Source organism: Oncorhynchus masou, chromosome 32, assembly GCF_036934945.1.
Source record: "Oncorhynchus masou masou isolate Uvic2021 chromosome 32, UVic_Omas_1.1, whole genome shotgun sequence".
In the NCBI taxonomy this organism is placed as follows: Eukaryota; Metazoa; Chordata; class Actinopteri; order Salmoniformes; family Salmonidae; genus Oncorhynchus; species Oncorhynchus masou.
Genome location: NC_088243.1, coordinates 54,386,635 through 54,400,316, shown reverse-complemented (window position 1 = coordinate 54,400,316; position 13,682 = coordinate 54,386,635). Strand labels below are relative to the sequence as shown.

Genomic DNA, 13,682 nt, shown 5'->3' with positions numbered 1-13,682 from the left:
AACAGTTAAGATTTTCTGTGTTAACAATGTAAGAAATAATACATAAAAAAAAAAAAAATACTGTATAGTTTCCTAAGTGAGGCGACCCTCTCTGTCGGCACCATCTTGCTACCGATCTTGTCTCACCGCTGCAACTCCGCAACAGGTTCGGGAGAGGCGAAGGTCAAGTCATATATCCTCAGAAACATGACCGCACTCCTTAACACCCGCCTGCTTAACCCAGAAGCCAGCTGCACCAATGTGTTGGAGAAAACACTGTTCAACTGATGACCAAAGTCAGTCTGCAGGCGCCTGGCCCACCACAAGGAGTCGCTAGGGTATGATTAGCCAAGTAAAGCTCCCCCGGCCAAACCCTCCCCTAACCTGGATGACGCTTGGCTAATTGTGCGCCGCCCTATGGTACTGTGACACAGCCTGGGATCAAACCTGGGTCTGTTGTGATGCCTCAAGCCCTGCGATGCAGAGCCTTAGACCTCTGTGCCCCTCAGCAGGCCGTCGTCCAATGATTATTTTGTAATGTAATGGAACTGAGAGTCATGATCAAGGGCTAGGGGAGGCATGTTTTGATGGGACCATTTTAGTAGTTACTAGACTAGATGAAAAATGTTTCTGGTATGCATACAGGAAAGAATTAAATCAAATCAAATTGTAATGGTCACATACACATGATTAGCAGATGTTGATGCGAGTGTAGTGAAATGCTTGTGCTTCTAGTTCCAACAGTGCAGTAATATCTAACAAGTAATCTAACAAATTCCCCAACAACTACCAAATACACACAAATCTAAAGGGGTGAATGAGAATATGTTCATACAAGTATATGGACGAGCGATGGCCGAGCGGTATAGGCAAGGTGCAATAGATGGTATGAAATACAGTAAAAACATGTGATCTGAGTAATGTAAGATATGTAAACATTATTAAAGTGGCATTATTTAAAGTGGCATTGTTTAAAGTGACTATTGATCCATTTATTAAAGTGTCCAGTGATTGGGTCTCAATGTAGGCAGCAGCCTCTCTAAGTTAGTTATAGCTGTTTAGCAGTCTGATGGCATTGAGATAGGATCTGTTTCTCAATCTCTCGGTCCCAGCTTTGATGCACCTGTACTGACCTCACCTTCTTGATGATAGCGGTGTGAACAGGCAGTGGCTGTTGTACTTGATCTTTTTGGCATTCCTGTGACATTGGGTGCTGTAGGTGTCATGGAGGGCAGGTAGTTTGCCCCCGGTGATGCGTTGTGCAGACCACACCACCCTCTGGAGAGCCTTGCGGTTGAGGGCGGTGCAGTTTCAGTACAGCCCATCAGAATGCTCTCGATTGCGCATCTGTAAAAGTTTGTCAGCGTACCCCACCGTGCTAGGGAGGGAAAGAGAATCAGGAAATGCTGTTTGACTTGATAATCCAAAAACATTCATTACTTAGTCCAGGACAGTTCAACCGGTGACTATCCAGGAAGGGAAATAAAGAAATGCGAACACTGGGTGTCTGCATGGATGTCGGTGTCTGAGTTTATTTACGGGACAAACAAACAGGTTTACGTTTCTGCGTGGAACACCTTCATCAGAATGGGACAACTGAGGGTGAGGAATGGTTTGGATTTCAGGCCTGCTGCGCAGAGAAAAGGGGAAACCTACATCCTCTTCCTCAATGCCCACAGGAAACGTTTCCTTAAAAAACTACAATCTCCAAAATTCCCAGCATTGGGCGTCGTACAGCATTTGACGTCAATTATTTACTTACGTATGGAAAGTTCCAGCAGTAGAGTTCGCCATTTTGTAGGCAGGTTAGTTTGTGCAGTGTACAGAAGTAGTTACTGAAAAATACATTTTTGTTACCTATTAATTCGTATTTTGGGATACATCAAACGTTAGATAAGGTGAGGACAGGTTATTTCATGTGTCATAGAAGAACGGAAACCATATCCGTTCAATGTTAAGCCGTTTGCTAGCCTCCACGTTTCGTCGACGAACCAGGAAGCTAGCTAGCTAAAGCGTTACTTTAACTTGGCTATTCCTACTTTTTTTTTTACCCGAAAATAAATATTAACAATCGTTTTTTTGTGTGTTGACGCTACAGCGTGTCTCTCGGATGTTGCTAACGTTATATATAGACGTCTAGCCAGCTAACTTTACGTTTAACATATTTTTGTTATTAGTAAACTTTAGTTACCGTTAGCTAGAAAGCTAACGGCGTTAGCTAATTAGCAATATAGAACAAAGACGTCGCCGGTCAGTGGCAACAAAGAGAATAGATTGACCATGTTTATCTAGCTAACAACTAGATAATGCTTGCAAAATAATAATTTCATAGGTCTCCTATTGTATGGTTGAATTCACTATATTACATGTATACTAATATCTAGCTTGCTAGCTAATTTCACGTTGGCTATATTTAGATTTGAATTGTTTTCGATTTTGTTGGCAGCTAGCCATGTTGCTAGCTTTAACGTTAGCTAGCTATGTATCTAATGTGAAAATTCATCACTTGTGTGGCAGATGCGGCAGTCAAAGCGAATGCGTTCCCCTGGTGTTTGGCTAAATGAGTTCAGCTGGGAGGAGAGAGTGGAGAGCCGAAAGCGACAGAGGCAAGATGATTCGCACAGCAGTGAAAGGGAGAACAAATCTCGAAGACTTAACCTCGAATCAAATGAAGGGTAAATATTGTGACCCCATCTGTCATCACGTCACTGTAGTCGCCAACAGAACTATCAGATGCTCCACCTATCCTCAAGCAACCCTTAACTAGATCTCTCCTGTTTACTTACTAGAAATACCAACCATACCGACTTGCCTAGGTAAATAATTGTAAAAATCCAACCACGCTTGTTTAAACTGACCTGCACAGGGGTCAGAAGGCAATCAAGGTTACATTGAGACAAGTGATATGGCTCTGGAAATGGACCTCAATCCAGGAATGAGAAATGTTGTTAATGGAATTGACCCATTATCCCAACTGTTACACCTAGAAAATTGACAACTGCTTGTTTATCATCAGTCGTTTTAATGTTCTCGGTGTAACCTTGATACATTTGACTATCATACTTATCGTCTATAGGTTCATTTGGTTCATCCAACACAACTATAACATGCGCACTGCATACAGAGTCGATTTTGAGCAGGATTTCTCCTGCAGCTCCTCAGCTGGTTGATGCTGGAGTAATAGATGCTTTTATAAGCCCATTCATTGCACAACAATTCTAAATGCCATTGTGTATTAATTGTTTTGGTGTACGATTGGAAAAATGATCTATTCTCTCAAAAAATTGATTGACACGCACCTCCCATTCATTCAAGTCCAGTCAACAGGTTATCAGCGCGTCACCCACCACTTTACAATGTGAGCTGGAGGGAGTATGCATTTTGAAAACATACTTAATTTTTTTGAACCCTTAATGTTTTATTTTATATTATGAGGTATGCCTTGCTTCAAAGTAGCTGTTTTTCTTTAGATTATTTAAACTAGTTTAGTATCTGGAGCATCAACATTTGTGGGTTCGATTACAGGCTCTAAATGGCCAGAATTAAAGACCTTTCTTCTGAAACGCGTCAGTCTATTCTTGTTCCGAGAAATGAAGGCTATTCCATGCCAGAAATTGCCAAGAAACTGAAGATCTCGTACAACGCAGTGTACTATTCCCTTCACAGAACAGCGCAAACTGGTTTTAACCAGACTAAAACTGGTTTTAGCCAGAATAGAAATATAAATGGGAGGCCCCAGAGCACAACTGAGCAAGAGGACAAATACATTAGTGTCTTGTGCGGCATTCGTTTCTCAAACAAGTCCTCAACTGGCAGCTTCGTTAAATAGTACCCGTAAAACTCCAGTCTCCATGTCAACAGTGAAGAGGTGACTCTGGGATGCTGGCTTTCTAGGCAGAGCTGCAAGGAAAAGTGATATCTCAGACTGGCCAATAAAAAGAAAAGATTAAGATAGACAAAAGAACACAGACACCGGACAGAGGAACATTGGAAAAAAGTGTTAGATTCAACGGTCTATATCTTTGAGGTGTTCGGATCCATCTTGTGGGAGCCAATCTAACTTGTGGGAGGTGCTTCAGGAAGCATGGGGTGAAATCTCTTCAGATTACCTCAACAAATTGACAACTAGAATCCCGATGGTCTGTATGACTTTAATTTCTGTAAATGGAGGATTCTTTGATGAAAGCAAAGTTTGAAGGACAATTATTATTTGAATTAAAAATCAGTATTTGTAACCTTGTCAATATCTTGACTATGTTTCCTATTCATTTTGCAACGCATTTCATGTATGTTTTCATGGAAAACGAGGACATTTCCAAGTGACCCCAAACTTTTGAACGGCTGTGTATGTGTATATGTATAGTTGAAGTCAGAAGTTTATTTACACTTAGGTTGAAATCATTAACTAATTTTTCAACCACTCCACTCATTTCTTGTTAAGAAACTATGGTTTTGGCAAGTCGGTTAGGACCTCTACTTTGTGCATGTCACAAGTCATTTTCAAACAATTGCTTACAGACAGATTATTTAACTTATAATTCACTGTATTACAATTCCATTGGGTCAGAAGTTTACATACACAAGTTGACTGTGCCTTTAAACAGCTTGGAAAATTCCAGAAAATGATGTCATGGCTTTAGAAGCTTCTGATTTACATAATTTGAGTCAATTGGAAGTGTGCCTCCACAAGTCCTGGTTCATCCTTGGGAGGAATTTCCAAACACCTGAAGGTACCACGTTCATCTCTAAAAACAATAGTACTCAAGTATGAACACCATGGAACCACGCAGCAATCATACCACTCAGGAAGGAGACGCGTTCTGTCTCCTAGAGATGAACGTACTTTGGTGCGAAAAGTGAAAATCAATCTCAGAAGAACAGCAAATGACCTTGTGAAGATGCTGGAGGAAACGGGTATAAAAATATCTATATCCACAGTAAAAACGAGTCCTATATCGACATAACCTGAAAGGCCACTCAGCAAGGAAGAAGCCACTGCTCCACAACCGCCAATAAAAAGCCAGACTATGGTTTGCGACTGCACATGGGGACTGTACATTTTGGAGAAATGTTCTCTGGTCTGATGAAACAATAATAGAACTGTTTGGCCATGATCACCATTGATATGTTTGTAGGTAAAAGGGGGAAGCTTGCAAGCTGAAGAGCAGCATCCTGTTGTGGGGGAACTTTGCTGCAGGAGGGACTGGTGCACTTCACGAAAATGATGTGGATCTATTGTAGCAACATCTCAAGACATAAGTCAGGAAGTTTAAGCTTGGTGGCAAATGGGAGCTCCAAATGGACAATGACCCCAAGCATGCTTCCAAAGTTGTGGCAAAATGGCTTAAGGACAACAAAGTCAAGGTATTGGAGTGGCCATCACAAAGCCCTGACCTCAATCCTATAGAACATTTGTTTGTGGAACTGAAAAAGCGTGTGCTAGCAAGGGGGCCTACAAACCGGACTCAGTTACACCAGCTCTGTCAGGAGGAATGGGCCAAAATTCACCCAACTTATTGTGGGAAGCTTGTGGAAGGCTGCCTGTAACGTTTGACCCAAGTGAAATAATTTAAAGGCAATGCTACCAAATACTAATTGAGTGTATATAAACTTCTGACCCACTGGGAATGTGATGAACGAAATATAAGCTGAAATAAATCATTCTCTCTACTATAAATCTGACATTTCACATTCTTAAAATAAAGTGGTGATCCTAACTGCCCTAAATCAGGGAATTTTTAATAGGATTAAATATCAGGAATTGTGAAAAACTGAGTTTAAATGTATTTGGCTAAGGTGTATGTAAACTTCCGACTTCAGCTGTATATATAAAAAAATAGTTTCTGACTCTGGGGAAGTAGTTAACGTGCCTCATTGCCAATATCCTGAAATATTCCTTTAGTCATGGAATTCCATTTGTCAAAATGTGTATGAACCCTGTTCTTTATATTTTCAAAGTTTTAACTCTTATGGGAAGTCATTGGACATTTTCAATGTCTTTTTTTATTGCTGGAAGGTTAAACCTTTCCAGTTTCTGTGTCCGTCCCTGAGCTGTATGCTATGTGAGCGACGTTCAAGGTGGAAGTTTCCAGGGCAGGAGGAAAGGGCAGGGCAGGTCTAATATTAAGTCCCCCAGCGACGCAGACCTTTTCCTGGAAGAGACCTGACACCCACCAGGGTGCCATCATGGCTCTGAAGGTCTGCTTCAGACCACATTCCTCTCCTGAAAGGGCTTCACGTGTTCCTCACTAAGCTACATCAATAACTGTCGTAGTGGACACCTGTGCTTTCCAGTGTGCACATTGGAGTGGGGGAGTTTTTGTTTTTTGCTTGTGCATAATTATATACATTCAGCTGGCTTCTCATATATATGATAGATAAATGTGAAAGGGTTGATATGAAAGGATAACATTTATTTTGTCAATTGCACACAAGGTCCAACCAAAACTTCACTTCCGCTTTTAACTTAATCCTAAATCGGAGAGTTGTTGTTGTGGATGGTTAACTGCCTTGCTCAAGGGCAGAACCACACATTTTTCACCATGTCGGCTCGGGAATTCGAACTAACTACCTTCTGGTAAATAACGCTAGGCTACCTGCCGCCCTACATGTCATGATCTGTTCTCTGTCTAGTTTGTTGCGTCAGTTTAGCCCTAGAACTATGAATCTACCATGTGCTTGAACGCCAGACTCGAGGCTTTCACACCAAGAACACTGTAATAATGATGTAGCACCCTGTAGTCGTAAATCAGCTTGTTACTAATACATATAAAGCCCCTTGGGATAGGGTGTCGGTGAAGCCATTGGAACCAAGCAGTGGCTAAGTAGGCAGGAGGAGGAGTCAGTCGCTAAGCTGTGTTTCTCCCTTTCAGGCATTACCTGGAGACCCACAGCCTGAATCAGCAGAGGCAAGAGTCTAAGGACAAGGGGGCCAGAGTAGCCAGCCTGGAGATGGGCTACGACGAGGACAGCAGGGGCGCCTCCAGGGATAGAGACGGAGACCGCGAAAGGGACAAGGAGTGGCACCATTACAGCAAATCATCTGGTCGAAGCGGCAAGAGCGGCCGCAGCAGACGCAGTAGCCGCCGAGGGAGGAGACGCAGCCCTTCTCACCTACGCTCCTCTTACTCGGTATGAGAACGTCCTGCTCTCTCTCATTTTCCTTCCCAATATGGTTATTAATGGTGTTAGCATTCTGTGTGTGTATCTCTCGCCGTATGTACCACACCCACAGTAAAAAAAGACTTATGGATCCTATGTTAGTACCAAAATTCACTGATGATCATCTAGGCATAACTTTAACAGACTAGGAGCAAACACCTTTACGAGGCTTCAATAAGAATAATCAAGGGAAGCTTTATATTTATCATTCACAGTCAGAGATAACCAGGAACTGTAACTTGAAGGAGACAAATTCATATTAGCATATTCAACACTGTGATAGCTTATCATTTTTTTTGTGCCGTTTACTTTGAGAAAGTCTCTCACATGAACATTCTTGTTGCCGTGTTTCTCTTCTGTAACACCCACTATGTGGTGACGCCCCCTATGCCTTTCTCTGGTGGGGCTGAATTTGAATGTGCTGCTCCCGCTGTGGTCCGCTGGCGCTGCCTGGTTCGCTACTACCCACCCACTCTGAATGGGCCGATCCATCCGAATCTCTTCCCCCACGTCCGATTCCCCCCCGCTGAATGAATGAATGGCACGTTCCCTCCGGTTGTGGTGGCCTGGCCTGATGTTCTCTGGGTCGATGATGATGGTGGTTGATGGTTGATGATGGTGATGGTCGTGATGGGACAACAGAGGAGCCATCATCGCAGGAGCAGGAAAAGATCCAGGAGTGTTGTGGATGATGACGAGGGTCACCTGGTCTATCACAGGGGAGACATGCTGAGAGCGAGATGTATAGAATATATTCCCCTTTTTTTCTCTGTCAACTATCTATATCTCTTTTGTTGTTACAGTTTGGTTTTGATATGGTGTACTGTTGCAAAATACCCATTCTATTGTAGGCATGTATTGTATTTGGGTGGGTAGGGTTTATCACTGTATTGTTAAATGTTGATTAGTATTACACCTTGCTACATAACATCATTATTAGTGTGATGTGTGTACTGTGTCTTATGTGCTGTTGGCTTGGAGCCCTGTTCTGTTTTAGTTGCAGACAGTATAATGCTAAATCCATATCAAACAAAGCAGCTTAGGTCAAATCAGTGCTAGCGGCAGCCATTTTGTGGCAGATCAGGTGTCATGGTAGTGGATGCCTGTCGTCACTCCTCTGGTTCTAACTACTACTCTTTAATCCCTGTAGATGAGATTGTGTCCACTCTAGGAGAAGGAGCCTTTGGAAAAGTCGTGGAATGCATCGATCACTCTAAGTAAGTCGGTCACTGGAAACGTCTGGATGTCACGGTTGACTGTGCTACTCTTTCTGCTCTCTCCGTTAACTTTTGAGCACCTCCCTCGAGCCGAGATGAATGACCCGCTCAAATGTGTACAGTATGCTCTCACAAACTCAATCTGTTATTCAATTTCTTGTTTGAAAGCCTCTCCCTTCTCTAGACTTAACTGTTGGATGTTTGTGTGGTCTGTGATTCCAGAAGTGGTGCTCGCATGGCACTGAAGATCATTAAAAACATTGACCGCTACCGTGAGGCGGCCATGGCTGAGGTGGAGGTGCTGGAACAGATGAACTCTCTGGACTGTGACCGGAGATAGTAAGTCTCACACACAGTTAGAACAAGCCACATACATTAGCAGAAATCAGGTTGGCCCTGCATTACGAAGATGAGAAGCAGTCACACATGCAGCCGTTAGCCTACTACTGCTGTGTAGCCATCTGCCAGGCTTACACTTTACTTATGGACTATCGCTAAAATATCTCACTTTAATTATCAAATATCGGTGTTTGTCATCAATATCAGACATTATCTTACCTAGCTAGCTGCCTTAACCTCGCTAGGGTATGTGGGACGCTAGCGTCCCATCTGGCCAACATCCAGTGAGATTGCAGAGCGCCAAATTCAAATACAGAAAACCTCAATATAAAAATTCAGAAAACAAAACATATTTTACATAGGTTTAAAGATTAACTTCTTGTGAATCCAACCACGGTGTCAGATAAAAAAATAAAAAAAAGCTTTACAGCAAAAGCATACCATACGATTATTTGAGAACATAGCCCAGTTGAAAAATTATTACAAACAGTAACCAGCCAAGCAGAAGCGTTACACAACTCAGAAATAGAGATACAATTCATCCCTTACCTTTGATCTTCATATGGTGGCACTCAGAAGACATTCATTTACTCAATAAATGTTCCTTTTGTTCAATAGTCTCTTTATATCCAAAAAGCTCCGTTTTGTTTGCGTTTTCTTCAGTAATCCACAGGCTCAAACGCAGTCAAAACAGGCAGACAAAAAAATCCAAATTGTATCCGTAAAGTTCATAGAAACATGTCAAACGATGTTTATATGCAATCCTCAGGTTGTTTTTAGCCTAAATGATCTATAATATTTCAACCGGACAATAACGTCATCAATATAAAAGTGAAACAAGAAATGCATGAAAAAGCTCTGTGACATGTCAGGGTCCACTCATTCAGACTGGTCTTACTCCCTCATTTATAAGAATACAAGCCTGAAACAATTTCTAAAGACTTGACATCTAGTGGAAGGCATAGGAACTGCAAACTGCTAAATGACAAAAATGTAAATGCAAGTCCTTCTTTTCTCTGTCCTTCCCCACTCTCTCCTCCCTCTTTCTGTCTCAGTGCGTGTGTGAGGATGCTGGACTGGTTCGACCACCATGGCCACGTGTGTATATCGTTTGAGCTGCTGGGGCTCAGTACCTATGACTTCCTTAAGCAGAACAACTTCCAGCCTTTCCCCGTAGAACACATCAGAATCATGGCCTACCAGATCATCAGAGCCGTACGATGTGAGTAGTTACCATAAAATTACATTTTAGAACGTATTGGAGTAGTCAGTGAATAGGATTTCTGTGGTAGTAACCACCATCCACTCTGGATAAGACCACTGCTAAATGTCACAGCTGAATTATTGTGTGTGTCCCGAATTGCACCCTATATTTCTCTATGCAGTGCATTTTTGGGGGAATATGGGTGTCATTTGAGAGGCAGACATTGTAAATAGTGGTGACGACAGAGATTTTTATTAGAGTTAGGGATGTCAGTTTGCAGACCCTAAACTGATCCAAATGTAGCATGCATCAGTCAGAAAATCAATTCAAACGTTATGCATCAACCGTAACCAATCATATTACCTTCCGAAAATCCCTAATATTTTGTGACAAGTGACAAGTTCTCTCCTTCAGTGTCGAACTGCATGTGACTATGTTGACAGTCATTGATCTACAAGTCATTTTGCATGCCAAACAACCCCAGGCAATATATGTAGCCTAGTCAAACTGCGCACTGTGCCCAGCTTTGCTCCTTTTCCTGGTCTTGCACCTTCAGCATTAAAATGATAAAGTGACAACTGTTGAAAAATATTTTGAAAAATATATTATCTGGCTATACCTGCTGAATGGGACTTAAAATATATTTTATTTTGATTGTTCAGGTTCACCATCAGCAATAGTTTTGTTCGTTTTGCTTTCAACAGGAATTTGAGATGAGATGGGGGTGTAAATCCAAAGTTGTATATTCATTGGCTTGTCATAGCTCATTTGTAAATGATAAATATTGATAGATTACTAGCTCAAACACTTAATCTGCAAAAATGACAAGTTCATTATTGGGTGATCGTGATTTCAGAACCAGGAGCAGAGGACAAAAAACAAAGGCTGCATTTATCTAGATGCTTATCGAATTGTCTTAATAGGAAAAGATGCACATCCCTAATACGAGTGTATCCAAGTATATGGTGTAATAGAAACAAGTGTTGTCTACTTTCCTGCCTGTGTTGATTGTGTTTTGTTTGTGTTTGTTTTAGTCCTGCATAAGAACAAGCTGACACACACTGACCTGAAGCCGGAGAACATTCTGTTTGTGGACTCGAAGTACGACATCGAGTACAATGCCAAAATGGTACGAGTCTTATCTACCTGCTCTCCGATTTGACAATACACGGACTCACCTTAAATGAACTGAAGTTCGCTGATTTGGTTCACTGATTTGGTTGTCAAGCCTTACATGACTTTGTGTACTGTCTGACTAACTCAAATGAATATTTGTCATGACTCATCTCTGCCCTACAGAGACGTGACAAGAGGACGTTGAAGAACCCGGATGTGAAGGTGGTTGATTTTGGCAACGCCACGTATGAACACGACCACCACACCTCCGTAGTGTCCACACGCCACTACCGCGCTCCAGAGGTCATTCTGGGTAAGATACCAACTTCGCCACAACGCCAAGTCATGATTAGATCAAATTTATTATTCCACCAGGGGGAAAGTCATTTGGTAATTTGCTTAGAAGGACAAAGTACATAGTTTGTTAAAACACTGAATAATACACAATAAATTAATATGAAAAGTGCAATGGATTACATATTTACAGTGAAAGTACAATAAATATTTACTCTTATCAACCAATTAATAGTCCAGGCACTTACTGATGGTATGTGATACAGGTGCTTACAGACTGGTGATGTGTCCCAAATGACACCTTATTCCCTATAGCACTTCTGTTAACCAGGGCACATGAGGCTCTTGCATCCTTCGTTTCTCTGTTAGTGATGTAATGCTTTTCTCTCTCGGTGTGTAGGTTTGGGCTGGGACCATGCCTGTGACGTGTGGAGTCTGGGCTGTATCCTCATCGAGTACTACCTGGGGTCAACTCTCTTCCAGGTGGGTGACTATCTGCTGTCACATCAACAGCGTCGTACTAGAATGCCTTCTAAATCATGCATTCGTCTTAAGGTGTTCAGGCTTCTTTCTATGCAAGGGTAGATCAGTGTGTCTTGGATGTAGCCTCATCTCCATCTCTCTTCTTTCCTCCAGACCCACGACAGTAAAGAACACCTGGCTATGATGGAGAGGGTCCTTGGCACCATACCTGTACACCTCCTGCAGAAAACCAGGAAGCGTCGGTACGTCCATCGTTACAAGCTGGACTGGGACGCACACAGCTCTTCTGGCAGATATGTGAGGAAACACTGCAAACCACTCAAGGTGAGGAGGGCTTCTTGCAATATGGGCGAACCTATTTTGTATTGCGAATTTTAAAAAGCCTTCTGAATCACAGTGTTGCTGTGTCCTGTGTTGGCTGATATCGATGAATCTAACCATCTTCTCTGTCTTCTTCTCTCAGCAATACATGACGGCCCAGAGTGCTGACCACGAACAGCTGTTTGACTTGGTCCAGAAGATGCTGGAGTATGACCCGACTAAACGCCTCTCCCTGGACCAGGCTCTCAGACACCCCTTCTTCACCTGCCTACTCAAGGCCACCAAAAACTGACCTTCCAACCCTACCTGTCACAGTGACAACCATTGGGGCAATGGCCATCGCCATGACAACCATGATGATTGATGATCGCCGTGGCAATACTTTCTGACTCTCCGAGAGAGATTGTTTAGCAATGACTGTATCAGTCTGCCCACATGGCTCCGTAGTCAATCAAATGTCAATCAAATTTATTTATAAAGCCCTTTTTACATCAGCCGATGTCACAAAGTCCATCGCTGTCATGCTAGTTAGCGTTAATTTATTGTTTTGTAGTATTGTAGTAGCAACTGTTTGTACTTATTAATCTGATGCATTATTGAGTTGTACAATTTTTGTTCAAATCCCTTTTTTCAATTTGACTGGATTTGTAACTTGGAATATCACTGTGTACATTTCTCAATAAAAACTGAAATATGAAAGTATCTAGTGGGGTCCAGAATTTTCAAAGATGCCTGTCAAAATAATTTGCATCCCATGTTTTCAGTACTCCAGTACCCTCTCCTCGCGAGGAAATCAAACTCGGCTTTTTGCTAAAATCTTATGCATATGAGGTATTTTCTGCATATTTGTAATTTTGAAGGCCAAACCCACCATTGGTGTGCGTAGCCAAAGAGCTCTATGGTCAGATGACATGAAAATAGAGCTCTTTGGTCAGGCACACCAATGGTGGGTTCTGCCTCTGAAAGAACAATGCCTTTTCAGAAAATCTCATCCCTGTTGTAAAATATGGTGGTGGATCTTTTTTGGGCTGTTTTGCTTTATGAAGAACCAATACATTTTTGCTAAAAATCTGGTTGCCTCTGCGAGGAGGCTGAACCTTGGCCACAAGTGAATCTTCCAGCAAGGCAACAATCTCAACACAACATCCACAAAGAAATGGTTAATTGACCACAAAATCAACATTTTGCAATGGCCATCTCAGCCTCCGGACTGGAAAACCTGTGAGTTGAATTGAAGGCAATCCATAAAGCGCAGACTACATATCAAGGATCTGTAAAAATTCTGTATGGAGGAATGGTCTAAAATCCCTCCCAATGTGTTATCCAATCTCATATTTTTTATCCTCGCAAGGGGAGTGTGCAGGAGTACTGAAAACATGATCCAATCATTTTGATTTTTTAATGGTGATCTCTCTGAGCAATTGTATTAGTATAAAATTATATAATCCCCCCCCCAAAAAAAAATTACATTTACATTTAAGTCATTTAGCAGACGCTCTTATCCAGAGCAACTTACAAATTGGTGAATTCAAAAAAAATGCATACAATATTATTTTATACAGTATTTT

At 41.9% G+C, this 13,682-nt stretch overlaps 1 protein-coding gene across 3 annotated transcripts; it reads left to right on the top strand.

Annotated features, from left to right (window-relative positions):
* The first annotated feature begins 1,382 nt into the window (after nt 1-1,382).
* On the top strand, nt 1,383-12,816 carry LOC135526215 (dual specificity protein kinase CLK4-like). Of its 3 annotated transcripts, none has more exons than XM_064954383.1 (12): nt 1,383-1,581; nt 2,497-2,654; nt 6,852-7,110; nt 7,783-7,882; nt 8,291-8,357; nt 8,580-8,696; nt 9,752-9,918; nt 10,935-11,029; nt 11,200-11,329; nt 11,711-11,793; nt 11,947-12,117; nt 12,257-12,816. In XM_064954383.1, the coding sequence occupies exons 1-12, from the start codon at nt 1,495-1,497 to the stop codon at nt 12,404-12,406; spliced, it is 1,584 nt and encodes a 527-aa protein (XP_064810455.1). In that variant the 5' UTR covers nt 1,383-1,494; the 3' UTR covers nt 12,407-12,816. The 3 variants fall into 3 exon arrangements, with proteins under 3 accessions (XP_064810455.1, XP_064810456.1, XP_064810458.1); XM_064954384.1 differs by lacking the exon at nt 1,383-1,581 and adding an exon at nt 1,752-1,877; XM_064954386.1 differs by lacking the exons at nt 1,383-1,581; nt 2,497-2,654; nt 6,852-7,110; nt 7,783-7,882; nt 8,291-8,357 and adding an exon at nt 8,364-8,478.
* The last annotated feature ends 866 nt before the right edge of the window (nt 12,817-13,682 follow it).